Raw genomic sequence first — 18,348 nt, 5'->3', positions numbered from 1 at the left:
AGTAATAGTAATACGACAGTATTTGTAGGACTTGTGTTGAAATGACATTCAGCATCTGTCAAGCGTTGTAAGTATACAACCAGTTTCATCGATAACTTCACATCCAGCTTTTTAGAGCTTAAACATTCATAAACATCAAAGTGTCCACTACTGAAATCGTCACCTGTGAATCTAAGATGTTTAAGAGGCATTGGCGGTTGTCCAAAGGTGTAAAATATTTGGCCATTTCGGTACACTTGAAAGCGACAACCGAACAATTCAGTGGCAGCCATCAACTCACATGCAGAACCATAGGTGAAGGGCTTAAGCATTTCACTCTTATAGTGCTCCTGTGTAGTATAATTATCTCCTGTACCGTCATCAGTCCACACCTTGAACCTGTCCCAGTCATTCAATACATAAGACACAATGTTCCTCCGGATATCAAGAGTGAGCCTGATATGGCCGTGCAATATGTAACAAAGAGAATGGAAAAGGCAGGTGCCATCTCCGGCATGGAAACCACTCGGTAAGAGACAGTTCTTTGATCAAAGGTGATCACCTCGATAGACATGTTAATGCGGGTACGGTTGGAATGATAAAGGAAATGGGTACCTGAACAATGTAAAGTAAGTCTAAAATACCTACACAATAACTATAATCGTAATAAATGAATAATAAAACAGCTGAGAAGCCGTGGATTAAATAAAAAGGCTGTAGTTATCAGCAGGGAGATGTGAATCCCGTGGCGAAGCAAGGAAGAAAATGTAGAGACTGGAGCGATGGACAGTCTTATATAGGCAGGCAGCCAACAACGTGGGAGGCGTTGGGATGGGGGACCCAATTCCGCCTCACCCGGTGACTGAGCTGCAGGCTATGGACGTATATATGTACATAAGTAGGATTCAGTTAGCGTTGGGAACCCGCGTACCAAATTTCTTGAAGATGGGCCCATAAGTAACAAAGACTGTTGAAAAGGTCAATATGGCGGCTGACAGTGGCATCATACCACCGAAATAAGTACCAAATTTCAGCCTTCTACCTACACGGGAATTTGGAGAATTAGTGACGTTGGAAAGTTCAATATGACGGCTGACAGTGGCGTACCAAATTTCTTGAAGATGGGCCCATAAGTAACAAAGACTGTTGAAAAGTTCAATATGGCGGCTGACAGTGGCATCATACCACCGAAATAAGTACGTACATTGGTTTCGGTTAGCGCAGGGAAGCCGCCTACCAAATTTCGTAAGAGATGGGACCATAAATAAGAAAGTTCAACATGGCGGACGTTGTTGACCGTTATGACCGTTACGCGTAGAATTTCGAAATTAAACCTGCTTAACATTTGTAAGTAAGCTGTAAGGAATGAGCATGCCAAATTTCAGCCTTCTACCTACACGGGAAGTTGGAGAATTAGTGATGAGTGAGTGAGTGAGTGAGTGAGTGAGTGAGTGAGTGAGTGCTTTGCCTTTTATTAGTATAGATATATATATATATATATATATATATATATATATATATACACACACACACACATACATGTGTACATATATACACATATACTATGGGGTGCCAAACAGGAAAATACACTGATTTTCTGAATATATAAAGTCGGCATCAGAATATATATAAAGTCATTCCCGAATATCTAAAGTCAAAACCTGAATATATAAAGTCAGCGTTGGAATATATAAAGTCAGCGCTGGAATATATAAAGTCAGCGCTGGAATATATAAAGTCAGCGTCGGAATTTATAAAGTCATTCCTGATTATATAAAGTCAACATCGGAGTATATAAGCTCATTCCTGAATATATAAAATCAAAGTCAAAATATATTGATTGAAATGACTCTGAACTGAACTAAGTTAACAAAAACGCATTCAGAAAAATAAATTAAAAAAACACTGTTCGGTTAATGTTTTGAAAATGATGCATGTGCCCTGCCCAGGAATGGTTCCTGCCTTGCGCCCAGTGTTGGCTGGGATTGGCTCCAGCACACCCCCGTGACCCTGTGGTCGGATTGAACGGGTTGGGAAATGAATGGATATTCCAGCGCTGACTTTATATATACCGATGCTGACTTTATATATTCAAGTTCTGACTATTTATTCCGACAGTGACTTTATATAATCAAGTTTTGACTTTATATAGTTAAATTTACTCATCATTGCATAACTTTTTCTCTACCATAGAAATTTAAAGACTAAATTCAACTTCCATTCCTACCAAAGATATTTCTGGTGACTAAATAGAACCTACTTATATCCAAATTCGAGCTATTGAGCTGTCGCCTGCCTGCCTGAATAAATCACCCTCGCTTCGCTCTTACTTTTTTACCATTCATTTAATCATGGCTAGTGGCGAAAAAATTATAAAATGGAAGGAGGATTACACTGAGTATGGCTTTACCAAAACAGTTATTGATGGCGAATCAATTATTCATAAAGCTTCAATTGGTGATCTGTTTTTATGTTAACCTCATATTTTTTCATACTTCTTCTCAAACCAAGGGGGTGCGAGGGTAAAATGAATTGGGAAGCGCTGATCAATGTAATCGGTGTACCAGGAAATCATGCATTGATAGAAGTTCCCCTTTGTTTGGAATGGAAAGTGTGATTAAATGCGTTATTTTTTTAACGCGTTATGGAGCACATGCATCGAAGCTTCTCAGCTGTGCTTGTGCTAAGAAAAGGAAAGATTTTAAAAATAACGTAACACGATTGTCAATGTAACCTTTTGTAAGTAGTGCCTGGAGGATTCAGTGTGGAGAAACTCTAGAGACAGTGTGTGTATTAACTTGTGGATTTTTCTGTGAGTATCTGGTGGCAGCGTCACAAAGTTGGTTCCTCAAGACGGCGTTAGCTGCAGAGCTCAGCTCACAGCGAAATGAGGTGAATGGGAGGGGAGATGATGACGTGACTCCCCACCTGCCTTAACTGTCAATCCCCCCACAAACACAGTCTCTCGGAATTTGCATAAGCACAGCCCTTCACCTGCAATTTTAACTTAGTTACAAAGTGATCAAAACTCTTGTTCATATCCTGCATCCTCTCATTAAACTTGTATCCCGCATTACCCGTAGGCATGACAAACGCCAGCAGCAGCCTGTCTATGCACTTAATTTAAACTTTAGGTTTAAACCGTGTTTTGTTTCCGAAGTAGCAGCACTCATGAATATGGTTGTATATGTCACTTGCTCGGTTCTTATTGTTTCGCTGCCTTCTCAATTATATAATGCATGTTTTCTTCAGCGCTTTTTGGAGCTCTTCCTGGTTTTCTACGCATCGCGTTGATAGTCAGTTCACGTGATTACGTGGGAGGCGTGATGATGTCACACGAAGCTCCGCCCCCCCCCCGTTGCTTTCACGCTCAACTCCATTACAGTAAATGGAGAAAAATAGATTCCAGTTATGACCATGACGCATAGAATTTCGAAATGAAACCTGCCCAACTTTTGTAAGGAAGCTGTAAGGAATGAGCCTGCCAAATTTCAGCCTTCTACCTACACTGGAACTTGGAGAATTAGTGATGAGTCAGTGAGTGAGGGCTTTGCCTTTTATTAGTATAGATGTTATTGATAAGATCCTGCCAGGTTTTGAAAAAGTTTTGTACAGATCCTTTAAGCGAGTATTTAATTTTTTCCAAGTTCAAGTAGTATATAACATCAGCTATCCACTGACGTTGAATAGGAGAATTACGATTCTTCCAGTTGAGCAAGATAATAATTAATAATAATAATAATAATAATAAAAATAAGTCTACGTGGAAATAGTGTAGAAAAGCCGATTACAATTTGTTTGTCCTTATCCACTTTAAGCTCATCTGGCAGTGGATTAGGAGGGATTATGACACCAAGACTGTCTGAAAGACATTAAAAGATTTTGGTCCAAAATGATGTTAATTTGGTGCACGCCCAAAACATGTGTCCCAGTGAGGCGGGAACTTGACTGCAGCATTCGCAGGTTGGATTATGCCCTGGAAACATTTTGGACAATTTTAAACAAAAGAGATGCTCTCGATACATAATTTTGAGTTGAATAATTCTATACTTTGTGCATATGGAGCTCGAGTAAATTCTGTGCATTGCTACTTTCCACTCTTTTTCTGAGATGTTGAGTGAGAGATTCTTTTCCCACTGTACTCTTGGATCTTTGAAAGGGAGGGACTGTAAAAAAGATTTATATATTACAGAGAAGTCTGAGTCCTCAAGACTGATCAATATTTTTTCTGGCATAGAGGTGGGTGGGAGGTGAGGAAAATTAAGCAAGTTCTTTTTCACAAAGCTTCTAATTTGAAAGTAGTGAAAGAAATGTGTTACTGGAAGGTTAAATTTAGAGTGTAATTGTTTGTAAAATGTAAAGACGTTGTCTATGTACAGATCTCAAAGTGATTTAATCCCGAATATTTTCCAGACATTAAAAACTGCGAACGCTTGAGAGGGTGGAAAAAGGTGGTTCTCATGTAGAGGTGCCACAGATAAAAGCTGCTCGGTCTTAAAATACTTCCTACATTGGTTCCATATTCTGAGTGAGTAAAGCACAATTGGTTTGTTAGTATATTGGGGATAACTTGTATTAATTAGGGTGCAAAGCAAGGAATATAAAGAAGTACTGCAGGATTTCGATTGAGGACCAAACCTGTGTATGTTCATCTATTTGTGTCAATGTCCATGTTTTTATAGCTTGTATATTTGCTGCCCAGTAATAAAATTGAAAGTTAGTTAGAGCCATGCCACCTTCAGCCTTAGGTCTTTGTAGGGTCACCCTTTGGATACATGAATGTTTTGAATTCCAAATAAATGAGGTTATGGTTGAATCTAATCTCTCTATTATAAAAAAAAAAAAAATCTTGGGAAGGCAGACTAGGGAGACGAGACGTGATCTTCTTGGAAGACAATTTGAAGTCCTGTGAGAGACATGTTAACTTGCTCACAGCTCTTAAAACAACGACAAGCGACAAGCAATACACGCAGCTTGCCAGCAGCAGAAAGCCAGCATATGATCCGACTGCTTCTCCTTGCGTGCGTTCAGCCACCCTAAGCCCCCTCTTCACGACACGAAGTGGCAAAAAGGACAGCTGCTGTACAGGCTTTGAAATGATCAGGCAGCGAGACAAGCAGAACAGGCAGCTCACCAGCAGCTGAAAGACAGCAGATGATCCGATAGCATCTCCTTTAGCGTGCGTTCAGCTGCACCCCCTTCACAACGCGATCAGTGTTATACATCCTGCAAGAAACACATTTAATCACGCCCGGGGCCGGAAATAAAGGACAAGTATTGTTTTTATAATGTCACATGAGACAAATCAGTGAGCCATCATTTAAAACAAGTCCACAGGCATCTAACCTAGCAGTTTTTGGATTGCTTTTGGCAGACACGCATCATGTCCTCCCAGCTCTTAAAACAGCGAAAAGCAACAAACAAAACACAGCTCATCAGCAGCAGAAAGCCAGCAGATGATCCGACCGCTTCTCCTTAGCGTGCGTTCAGCCACCCTAACCACCTGTGCACTCCCACCTACCCCCACCCCATTACAACGTGAGCGGCAGAGACACGAAGTGGCAAAAGGGCAGCTGCTGTAAAGGCTTTGAAATGATTGAGCAGCGAGACAAGGAGAACAAGCAGCTCGCCGGGAGATGATCTGACGGCATCTCCTTAACGTGCATTCAGCTGCATCCCCTTCACAATGCGAGCAGCGTTATACATCCTGCGAGAAAGAGATGCAACCGTGCCCGGTTACAAAAGTTTTAAAGTAAAAGTGAAAATAATGCATATGTAACAATTCCCATGAAAATAACAATCTCTTTAAATTGTATATCTGGTAAACCAAACACAGGGGGTGTGCGAGCAAAGCGAGCAGGGGGAGGAGCCCCCTAGTTTCTTTAAAAAAAAAAAAAAAGTCTATTAATGTATATTGGAATGTTTTGAAATAGAAAGAGAAGCTTAGGAAGGATATTCATCTTAATGTTAATTCTTCCAGCTAAAGTGAGATGAAGGGTTGACCATCTATGCAAGTCTTACTTAATTTTTTCAAGCTGATCCATACAGACAGCAAAATTTTGTTGATAAAGAGCTTTATGTTTACTTGTGATGTTTACCCCAAGGTATTTAAACTGATCTGCGATGATAAAAAGTAATTTTAAATGACAGAGAGCAGAGTTTTTACAAAATCTGATAAAGGAGAAACTTCCACCTTCACTGATCCAGGTTAAAGCATTATGTGTTTAAATTCAGGAGTGATAGTCAGCCGTTTTCTAACTCACTTAGTCCTGAACAGGGTCGTGGGTTCTGCTGTACTCTATTCTAGGTGGCATAGGGTACAAGGCAGGAACAAACTCTGCACAACGCACCACTGATAGTGAGAGAAAATCTATTCATGCATTTTCCTTTGTAGTTTGTACAATTACTATTGTACTGTACTGTTGTATTTTATTCCTGAGGTGGCAATAAACAGATTGCCCATTTAGCTCTGTGAAGAGGATTACTTTTGTTCTGTTGTGTGTATTATGTTTACTCCATTTTTTGTCACCCATTGCAAGCTTAGCCTCCCTGGAAGGGGGTCTCTATCTGAATTGCTTTTCCCAAGATTTCTTCCATTTTGCTTTTCTCTAAAATGATATTGGTTAGGAGTTTTTTCTTGTCTTCTTAGGGAGTCGTGTCTGGAGGCTGTCAAAAAACAAGGCCAGTTAAACTCCATTGTGGCACTCCTTGTACAACAAATAAATTGTTGTTGTTGAATCCCTTCAGAATGACCCTGTAGCAGTTGTATCTTCCTAGAAATGCCTTTTAATTAAAGAAAAAACTCTTAAAGCATAGGGTTAATAAGAGCTAAGCCAGGAAGGTAACAAGTGATGCAGAGTTCACTTAGAAAAGAAATGTTGGGTTGCAGAAAACACAACTATAAAACAGAACTGCTTTAGCATGAATTTACAAAAAGAAAAACAACCAAGTGAAAGTTAAATAACGTCAATTAAAATTAAATATACAAATTCACAACTGACCACTCATGGTGTTGTCGAGGACTGTCATGGAGCAAGAGCTGAAATGGTTTAGATATGTGATATGGATGCAAGAAGACACATTAGAAAATGAAGTGACAGATGAAAGATCAGTAGGACGTTAAGGAAGACCCAGGACAGCCTATTGGGACAATGTAGGAAACCAAGCATAGGAATGGGGATGAATGGTGATTTAAATGACTTTGAATGTGGCATGGTTGTTGGTGCCAGACAGGCTGGTCCAAGAATTTCAGAAACTGCTAAACTACTGGGATATTCATGCACAATCATCTCTAGGGTTTATACAGAACGGTCAGAAAAAGGAAAACTATCCGGTGAGCGGCTGTTCTCTGGGTGAGAATGCCTTATTGATACCAGATGTAAGTGGAGAATGGCCAAACTGGTTCAAGCTGATACAAAGGCAACAGTAACTCAAATAACCACTCATTACAACTGAGGTATGCAGAAGAGCATCTCTGAACACACAAATATGTCAAACGCTGAAGCAGATGGGCTACAAAACCAGGAGTGCACACTGGGTGCCTCTCCTGTCAGCTAAGAAAAGGCAACTGAGGCTACAATTCGCATTGGTTCACCAAAATGGGACAACTGAAGACTGAAAAACGTTATCTGGTCTGATGAGTCTTGAATTCTGCTGCCACATTCAGAAGGTAGAGTCAGAATTTGGTGTCAACAACGTGAAAGCATTGTATCAGCAATATATGCTGGTCGTGGTGGTATAATGGTGTGGGGGAAATTTCCTGGCAAGCTTTGGCCCTTTAGTACCAATTGAGCATTGTTTAAATGTCACATCATACCTTAGTACTGAGTATTGAAAAGGTTCTTAAATTAAAATGTGCCACAAATTACTTTGGAAGACATAGCTAAATAGTTTTAACATTAGTGCCATGGTGGATTAGTCAAGCTCAAATAGCCATGCAAAGCTTAAAATTCAGATGGTATTTAGACTGGGAATAATGTTATATTCAAACGCAAAGAATGTAGAAATAACATCCCACAGATATACCTTATATTTATTGATGCTACTTTTGCAGTGACAGATTAGGCAGATGTGTAGCATGCAGTTAATGTTATCATGCAAACTGACATTATATGTATGTTAGTTTAATCAGATTATTAGTACTGATGTTTTTTTAAATGTGGGTGGTGGAGTATCACAGAGCACATTCCTGACACACTATCATGATGAACTTTTCTATGTTAAATGCTCCACTGATAGCAAATGGATGGACTGCAATAATCTATTATGTTTAGATTGACACAGTATTAAGTTATTAACAGGAGATCTCCATCTTAGTGTTTAATATGCAATGGTGCTTAGGTCTAGCAAATGAAAAAGTATTGAATGTTCAGTGTACATCCATTGTATGGCGCTAAAACTGATAAAATCCATTCTATATTTCGGCATGTAAATGTGATTTTTAAACTTAATCCAAAAGGTTGACTTTTAAATATTTATTAATGTTTTATATTAGGTTGTAACCTGTGTTATTAATGTCATCTTTGATTTTATTGCTGTTCTGTTTTATTTCCTTTGATTATTTCTGAAGCTTACTGAGTATGCGAAAGGTGTTTTATAATAAAATGTATTACAATTATTATTTGACTTGGTATTATTGCTAACCTGGTCAGTGTCTGCATCTTCTACCTTTGTGAATATGAACTAAGTGTGCATAACATCAGATTTTGTTAAATTATATTCTCTTAGTTTAGGCTCACAGGGAACTCCCCAGATTTTGCATGTTGCTTAATAAGCTCAAATCTGAGATGTTGCTATAACAGATGTTCAGTATTCAATGCAAATGGTATGCTTGAAGAAATGCAGAATACACATGGAAAATCTTCTGTATTTCTGCTACTTTTAGCACAGTTAAAATTGTGACTTCTTCGGTAATTAAAAAAATTAGCAAAATAAAAATTCTCTGGAGGGAAAAGAAAAATTTTCAAAGTGTTGAAATGGGTAGGTGACATACAGTATTATCCACATATAAGAGTATGTATTTGTATGATGATCTTAAACCCTCGCAAAGGGAACCCCAGCAATAAAAAAGAAATTAAGAATTCAATAAACATGTTCCTAAACTTGCTGCAGGTTAAAGTAACAAATGACATCATACCACACTTGTTATTGATTCTTGAATTTTTTGATTATACTGATCTAGAGTGTTCTGTCATATGGATATTAGAACATTAAAAACAATCTAGACTAGAACATGCCATTCAGTCCAACAAAGCTTGCCAGTCCTATCGATTTAACTCTTCCAATATAACATCAAGTCTAGTTTTAAAAGTCCCTAAAGTACTACTGTCTACCACACTACCTAGTAACTTATTCCATGTGTCTATGGGTCTCTGTGTGGAGGAAAACCTTGTAATGATTTAGCAAAATTTACCATGAACACATTTCCAACTGTGTCTCCGTGTTCTTGATGATCTCAATTTAACAGTCTTGATCCACTATATTAATTCCATTCATAATTTTAAACACTTCAATCACATCTCCTCTTAATCTTCATTTGCTTAAACTGAAATGGATCAGCTCCTACAATCTTTTCTCATAAATCAACTCCTGTAGCCCTGGAATCAGTCTAGTCCTTTTTCTCTGGACTATTTCCAAAGTTTCTACGGCCTTTATGTAGCCTGGAGACCAAAACTGTACACAGTACTACAGATGAGGCCTCACCAGTTCATTATAAAGCTTGAGCATAACCGTCTTGGACTTGTACTCTACACATTGTTCTATATAACCTAATATTCTGTTAACTTTCTAAATGGCTTCTGGACACTGTCTGGTAGTTGATAGTGTTGAATCCAGTACAACTCCTAAATCATTCTCATAAGCTGTATTTTCAATTCTCAGACCTTCCATTGTGTACTCAAACATAATATGTTTACTTCGTACATGAAATAATTTAGAATTACTTATATTAAATTTCATCTGCCACAAATCTGCCCAAACCAGTATGCTGTCCAAGTCCCTCTGTAACAATTCAATGGACTTCAGATTACAGTATCTGCCAATCCATTATCATCTCCAAACTTAACCAACTTGTTACTTATACTCCTATCCAAATCATTTATATATGTTAAAAATAGCAACAGCCCTAGCCCTGACCCCTGTGGAATACAACTCTTACCATTAGCCAATTCTCATTGGGCTCCTCACACTATTACCCTCTGCTTCCTGCACCTGAGCCAAGTTTGCACCCATCTACAAAAACCCTGAACTCTAATTAATTTTAAAGTTTGATACCTATACTCTCATGTGGCACCTCATTAAATGCTTTCTGAAAGTCAAGATAAATAATATATGCTTCACTTTGATCATATCCTTTTGTTGCTTCGTCACAGAACTCCAGCATTTTTATACTCCACACAACTGTTTTTTCCTTTGCAGCTTCTTTTTCAACTCTTTATTACCATGGTGTGAAAGTTTTTTAATCTCCAAGTAATTCCAAATTTTGGTATGTACCTGTCCTGCATTATATGCAAAACATTTCTAAACCTGTTCCACTATTCCTCAACTGTCTCTACACTTAAAAGCTTATCCCAGTCCATCCTCCATAGACTTTGCCTCATCTGCTCAAGATTTTCCCTACTAAAATTAATCTTAACAGTTTTAGACTTTGCATCCATACTCTTCCAAAACACTGAGAATGGTATTATACTATGGTCACTTGACCCAAGTGGTTCTATCATCTCTACACCCTCAATTATAGTCTTATTATCACTAAATATTAAATCTAGACAGATTTACCCCAGTGTTGGTGCTTTAACATACTGTGTTAAAAAACTGTCACTGATTACTTCTAAAAACTCTTGCGCTCCACTATTTGCAAGGGTGTACCAGTTAATAATCGGGTAGTTAACATCCTCCATGTCTATAATATTCCCCTTGTAAACTTGCCTTTTTACATTAATAAGATGAGCATTGAAATTACTGTCTGCAATTGGCAGTCAATGACACACACCTAAAATGAGGCCTCTTTCCCTAATGCTTTCCAGACAAAGCCAGATGTCCTCACTAGGATGGGGCTCATCACACAATTGAAGAGGACTCTGTGTTTAAATTCTGTTTGACATAAACAGAAAACTCACCTCCGTTTCTATTCTGTCTATCCTTCCAAAAAATGTGTACCCCTCTATGTTATGCTCATTCGCATCTTTTTTTAATTTAGCCAAGTTTCTGTTATTGCTATAATTATTCTCTGATGCACATAACTCTGACTCGCTTGTCTTATTTTTGATACTTCAAGTATTAAGGCAAGCTACTTTTAAGCTGTTACTTACGAGGTGTTATCAAAAGATACGGTGAATGTTTAAAAAAAAAAAAAAAAGAAACATTTATTGCAGTAAAAGATTTACAACTACAGTATTAGTCACCCTCAAAATACACTCCTCCACTTCAAATGCACTTATACCAATGTTCCTGCCACATTGCAAAGCACTTCTGGAAGTTTTCTTCCGAGAGTGTCTTTAGTTGGGCTGTCATGGCTGCCTGGATGTCCACAATGGATTGAAATTGTTTGCCTTTCATGGTCATTTTCAATTTAGGGGACAGCCAGAAGTTGCACGGTGCCAGATTTGGCGAATAAGGTGGATGTAGACACAGTGTAATGTTTATATTCAACAGAAATTGCGGTACTAGAAGGAATGTGTGACAAGGAGCGTTATCATAATGAATAATGAAACCGTTTCAACATTTTCCTTGGTTATTGATGTTGAAGGACATCCTGATCTTCTCTCGTCTTCAACTGAGTCAGATCCATTACAAAATCGATCAAACCACTTGTAAACATAATTGTTGGTGCAGTCTCACCATAAACCGATTTTAAGATCTGATGGGTTTCCTGAGCTTTTTGCAATTTGAAACAAAATTTCATGTTAATGCGTTAACGACAAACTTGAAAAACACACCTGAACTCAACAGTGGCTCACAAACGACTGCCAGTATCAAACAAGTTGAAATTTGTCACAAACTAGGCTCTAGGATGGACATGTCAGAACCAGCATTGAATTATTTTGCGTTGTTCTTGGACAGTGCTCTGCATCAACATTCACCATACTTTCTGATCACACCTCATTTTTTACTTTTGCATTTAAACATTGGATTAGTACTTACATTATGATGTATTTTTAATTTTTAAACTATTGTACTGTACATAAAGGACCAAACAATTCTAAACCTGACCTGTCCTAAATGCCGTGGCCCCCTCCACCCTAGTTTAAACAATCCTCAACTAACTTATTCATACACCTCTCGATCACACTGGTGCCCCTCTGGTTCATATGTAACCCATCATGGCAGAACAGGTCCCATCTGTTCAAAAAGGAGTCCTAATGTCCCATAAACCTATTCCCTTCTACTCTACACCAAGAATTGAGCCACACATTAATCTGTCTAATCTCCTCAGTCTTACCTGGACTGGTGCATGGCACAAGCAGAACTTCAGAGAAGAATACCTTGTAACTTCTGCTCCTCAGCCGGGCATCCAACTCTTTAAATTTGGATAGCAGAACTGACAGACTACCTTTATGTATATCATTTGTTTCAATACAGACAATGACAACTGGACCCTCCCCCACACTCTGGCCAAGAGCCTATTAAGCCATCCAGGGAGATCACCCACCTGTGCACCCAAGGAGGCAACACACTGTGCAAGACTTTCTGTCTTTGGAACAAACCTGTGCTTCAATCCCCCTAATGATGGACTCCCCAACTATCACTACCTCTCTCTTTCTGGGAATAAGTTTTGAGGTAGCCCACTGGGGCTCTCAGTGCCTGCCTATAACCTCAATCTTCATAGACACTGTTCCAGCTCTGCAACGACCCGAGAATGTTTTAACACTGCCAATTTTGGGGTTGATGCCCCCGGACCGAGTGCCTACTTTAGTTTTCGTTTTTTGACCATCACTCACTTATTTCTACCTGTCTGGTCTGGAGTATCCAACCACCACCTGAATGGTCCAGACTCACTCTTTAAACGACACCCGGGTCAGGTCTACCAATTCTCTACTTCAAAGTGCTCCAGCCAACTCCTCCCCCAGTTCAGCAACCCTGAGCCTGAGGTGCAGGATCAGCTGGTATCTTCTGCAGATGTAGCCCTCATAGAAGACTGGCTTCTCCAAGCCATCCTCTTAAAAAGTCCAACATCGAACAGGACTTGCAATGCACTGGCCTCATTATTAAAATTAGATTTTGGATTACTACAACTGCTCAACTTTTACTTCTTTTATTAAAATTAAATGATTTAACTTAAGGAGAGTTTGACATCTGTGGCAGATCGACGGGCACTGAGCAGGCTCCTGTCAATCATGAAGAATCCACTGCTTTGACTGAACAGTATCATCACCAGAGGAGCAGCTTCAGAAACAGATTGCTGTCACTGTCCTGCTCCACTGACAGACTGAGGAGATCATTCCTTCCCCACACTATGCGACTCTTCAATTCCACCTGGGGGGTAAAATGTTAACACTACACAAGATTATAGACTGTTATACCTGCCTCACATTCTCCACCTTGCATTTTTTAACTTGCACTGCGCTTTTATTGCTCTTTGATTAATATTGTTTTTATCAGTATGCTGCTGCTGGAGTATGTTACTTTCACCATGGGAATTAATAAAGTATCTATCTATCTATCTAATTGTTAAAACTCAAAAAAATAAGCCAAAGTATTAGACTAAAGAAGTGCTACAGTTATTTTAAACCTCCTGACCCCTTAAGATAATGAAATAATCCTCTCCGAAGTTAACTTTACTTTTCTCTGTCCTTCTAACTTTGCACCCCACTTAGCTTATGCCTGCCTTAAAAGCTCCGCACTTGTAATGTTTGTATTTCTTTGTATTAATAAACCCTTAAGGTGTTGCCCTCTTAAATTCGCTGCTTTCCTGATCACTAAGAACTGCTTTTTTTCCTTCTTACTAAGAAAAACTTGCTTACTGAATATCCACTGGTAGTTAATTTCTTCTCTCCCAGACACTACAACAGCAATAAGTACAAGTAACTCTGCCAAACGCTCACCCAAACACTTCACTTCATTTGCTGTTGTGTGGGAAATCTACACGGAAAATAAACTTTAAAAAGTCTCACACTGCTCCTTAGTGGCAACCAAAACAGTTTTTAGAAGAAAAATGTATTTTTTAATTAACTCTCTTACCTTAGAATGCAGAACTCCCAGTCTCATCTCTTCCATTCACAAGGATGATGTCAACATATCTCATTCAGTACCTATACATAACTATATAAATATATCAGACTAAAGGTACTTACTAAGCAAGGTACTCTCTGCTTTGGCTTCTCCAAGAATGGGCTCAAATATCCTTAAAAGGGGTTTAGACAGTTGCTGCTCCAGATAGTATTCTGTATCAATTGGGATGTTATTCTCAAGCACAAAGATTGGGTCCTGTGAAACAAAAAAACAAGAAAAACACTAATGATAGTACCATCATCTACAAAGCAGATTGGTTGATCTCACCAGGAAGGAACACATATAGTCATTTGCACAATCTCATCTAGTGAAGTTTGCAAGTTTAGCCAATACTCCCAGAACAAACACTAAAATGAATTTCAACAGCTATTAATTATTGGTGCTTCTGGATAGAGGAAATGCACAAAATATAAGCAGGGCAGCAGAGCATGTACAAAACGGTACCACAGCCGTCTTGAATTACTTATTTAAATAAGTTATTTCTTCTTTAAGCATTTTCTCTAAAGGACCATTTTACAGTATATGTACTTTTCTTTGTAAGCCACATGTCTTCCATCAACTTCTCCAAAAACAGCACACCTGTACAGAAAAAGATTAGTTATAGTCTGGAGTTAAACTAAGTGGTACCCCTTCTAGTTGTAAGCTTTTTTTTTTTTTTTGGACCAGTGAAGGGTATACATGAGCCATTAATCATACTGCTACATGGAGTTGCTTCCCTTGTGCGGGCCTGATGTACAGTATGTCTCTTGCAGACATGATCAGAGAGCACGACACACGTTCTACATGCAATGGTACACTGAGGGTTTATTTATTCAAAAAAGACAAGAAAAGGTGTTTCAACCAATACCAGTGGCAAAATATAGTACCCTAATGTCAGCTGCAACATGTTTTTTGACAGGTATATATTATCAAAATCTAATGTCTTTTCATCGCAGCAGCCCGAGAGGCTGCAGTCTTTTGCAAATATGTGAATGACGCATACAAACACTGGGCAATAGTTGCAGTCACTGAATGATCTAAGAAGGCTTTTACCTCACCAGTGGTCATTGAATGATTTAAGCAGTTTTGAGCCAAAATATAATGAACACCTGCCTAATATGCTGTTACGTGAGATGCCAAAACAGCCATTGCCCACTGAGGTACAGACTCTTCAAGAACTCAAGGTGTCCTGTAGTATCTGGCACCAGGACAATGGCAGCAAACCCTTTAACCCTTTTGGTGGAGCCACCACAGATCAGACTTGTTGTTCCAACACATTCCACAAAAGTATTATTAGATTAAGATCTTAGGAACTGAGGCCAAGGCAACCCTTATCATCTTTCATGATGTTCCTCAAACAATTCAAGCAAATTATCCTGCTGAAAGATGCCACCTCCATCAGGAAATATCATTGCCATGAAGAGGTCTGCCTAGTCTGCAAGAATGTTTAGGTGGGTGGTCAACATCACACTAATTTCCACCTAAATGCCTGCTAGATTGGGTGCTCTAAAAGTACATTGGCCCAGGCATCACCCTCCCTATACTGGATTGTACTTCCTACCACAGTGCATCCTGCTGCCATCATTTCCCTAGGTAAACCACACACATGAACCCACTCACCCATATGATGCATGAGAAAACTGGATTCATCAGACCAGGCAACTTCTTTAATTTATCAATGCTCCAGTTCTGACGCAAGTAAGCACACTATAGGCACCTATCACAGTGGTCAGGGGATAGCATGGGCACTATGACTGGCCTGAAGTTACACAGTTCCATATGAAGCATGGTTTGATGCACTGTATCTTATGATACATTATTTCGGCAACTGTCAGTACCTGCAATTTGTGCTACAGTAGCCCTTCCGTTAGTTCATATCAGAAATCAATGACCCCGTGTGTCAAAGAATCTTGGCCACCCAGCACCCTGTCAGCCATTTGTAGCTTTTTATCTTCTTGGACCACTGTCAATAGGTATTCACCACAGATGACCATGATCACCTCATAAGCCTTGCTATTTCATAAAAATGCTCTGAGCTGGGTCTTTACACCTGCCCATATCTTCTGCATTCAAAATTCTGACTCTGAGTACCAAATGTTAGTTTATGATATAATATATCCCTGAGCTTGACATGTGCCAGAGCTACCATATTGTCAATGTCACTGGCTTCATATGGGAGTGGTCACATTTTTTTGGGCTGAAAAATGTAACAGAAGGCCACCGTAACAGATAATCCCTTAACAGACTACATTAAACTTGATGTGTTAAAGTAAACATCTCAAATACAAGCATTTGTGCATGACTGAAGGCACTTTGTAACATCTTGATAAAGTAAACAAAGTTATATTTTATGTAATTGTAGCAACAGAAAAATGGGAACATTTTAAATGCACACTAATTCTGGATAGAAAATATACAGCATATCACTTGATTTGTTTTTGATTTATAAAAATGATCTTATGGCTAAAAGGCATATGACCACTGACATTGGGGAATGTATTACATTAAACAGCTGTCGAACATTCTGCACTGAATGTCTATCTCTGCTAGGTCTTGATTGATCTTGAGATATTATACGTAGACAGCTAAAAGTTCAAACATATTAACATTGAGTGCGTTTATATGCAGTAGAACTGTTTGCACTTAAAAGTACAAGTACCTCACTGTAAACTGGCATCATAGTTGTAATATTGCACAACCAGAGCCACTTATGCTTTCGTATTGTATATTTTTTATTGTTTTTATCATGATGTTGTTGTTATTTTTACCATTTTAAATATAAATACATTTATGGAGGATTTGCATATTGAATCTCACTGTACCATACAATTCAATTCAATACAAGAGAGCAAGTATTTACAGATGATGACGACTGGCTTCTAAGTTGATTTAGATTTCCTAATGCTATCTTCTTGGAGCTCTTGATATCTTTTTAAGATGAAGTGCAGTAAAGTATATATTTTACAGTATACAGATAAGTTTTTAACTTCATTTAAATAATTTATACTTTTAAAAATTAAACGTGTGGACGCGGAGAGCAGTAGCGATGAACTAGCAACATATTTAGGGATTCAGCACTCTAAGCTTACAGATGGCTTGACATTTATTAAAGAGACAATTGTGAAACAATTAGTTGCTTGGAGAAAGAAAAGGAAGGACAAGCACACCGCAGCAAGCATTTTGCGGGAGACAGGAACAATCTCTGGGTGGGGAACCAGCTTGTCACTACCACTGCGACACCATGCCCCCATATTTTATACATACTTTAATTCCTATCATCGTAAAAATGATATCAAGTATACATCTTAGTACTTAAATTGTTCAGAGAGCTGTAATATCATGAATGTAATATATTCTGTGTACTGTTGGCGCAAGAGAAAGACCATTTAAGAAGCATGTAGTGATTCACCCACACACAGCACATAGAAGAACACATAAAATACGAGGCATTTAACGTGTTACTTTAGTTATGATGAGTTTTGAGAAAATAGTAAATTAAATGATTTTAAGATGAAGTTTGACGTTCTATTTTAATGACAAAGTAAACTACATAATTAAAGTGGAAATTTCGAGCTCCCCACTGTGTCCCCGTTCTTTTTCTTTTCTCTGTACCCAAATACACTTCCATATTACACTCAGATGGTGGGCTACAACTCGCCTTTTCACGGTGATATTGATATCTGACCACTTCTTTATTATTTCAGGTACTATGTGACTTTCTGAATTCGAACTTTCGAGTTTTTCCACCACTTGATCAACTTTATTTTGTTGTTTTTACCACTGCTTAAACCAACAAATAGTACGTTTTTCCATCCCTCTGCTTGGCATTCGCTGATATTCTTTTTTTTTTTTTCCAAATGTGCTTTTTCGATTGTCTTTTAACCGAACACTGAAAGGAAAGGGCTATTTATATTGATTTGCTTGTTAAAATATGCGAAATTCTAGGAGGAGTCAGGGTGGGGTGGCAGGCATGTGCACGAACATTACTTTTCACGCTGACCGGGAGTTATGTAGTGGAAGTGCATGGAAGTTCGATTACGCAGTGTCTTGTGCATCTGAATTTTTTGTGTGCACACGCATTACCAATTTGCCATGTTTTAGTGTGAATTCTATGCACGCCGTTATGCATGAGGCCCCTGGTATGTGTGCTTCTTGGCTTAC

The 18,348-nt window shown here is 38.6% G+C and overlaps 1 protein-coding gene across 1 annotated transcript in view; it reads right to left on the bottom strand.

Annotated features, from left to right (window-relative positions):
• Window positions 1-18,348, bottom strand: part of pold1 (polymerase (DNA directed), delta 1, catalytic subunit) — a 131,420-nt gene that overhangs the window by 42,577 nt on the left and 70,495 nt on the right. Inside the window, exon 23 of the mRNA XM_039774275.1 lies at window positions 14,271-14,403. Within this exon, the coding sequence (XP_039630209.1) occupies window positions 14,271-14,403 (133 nt within the window). The remainder of the gene's footprint in view (window positions 1-14,270; window positions 14,404-18,348) is intronic.

The sequence above is a fragment of the Polypterus senegalus genome, chromosome 13 (genome assembly GCF_016835505.1).
Source record: "Polypterus senegalus isolate Bchr_013 chromosome 13, ASM1683550v1, whole genome shotgun sequence".
NCBI classification, from domain to species: Eukaryota; Metazoa; Chordata; class Cladistia; order Polypteriformes; family Polypteridae; genus Polypterus; species Polypterus senegalus.
This window is presented reverse-complemented; position numbering and strand designations above follow the sequence as displayed.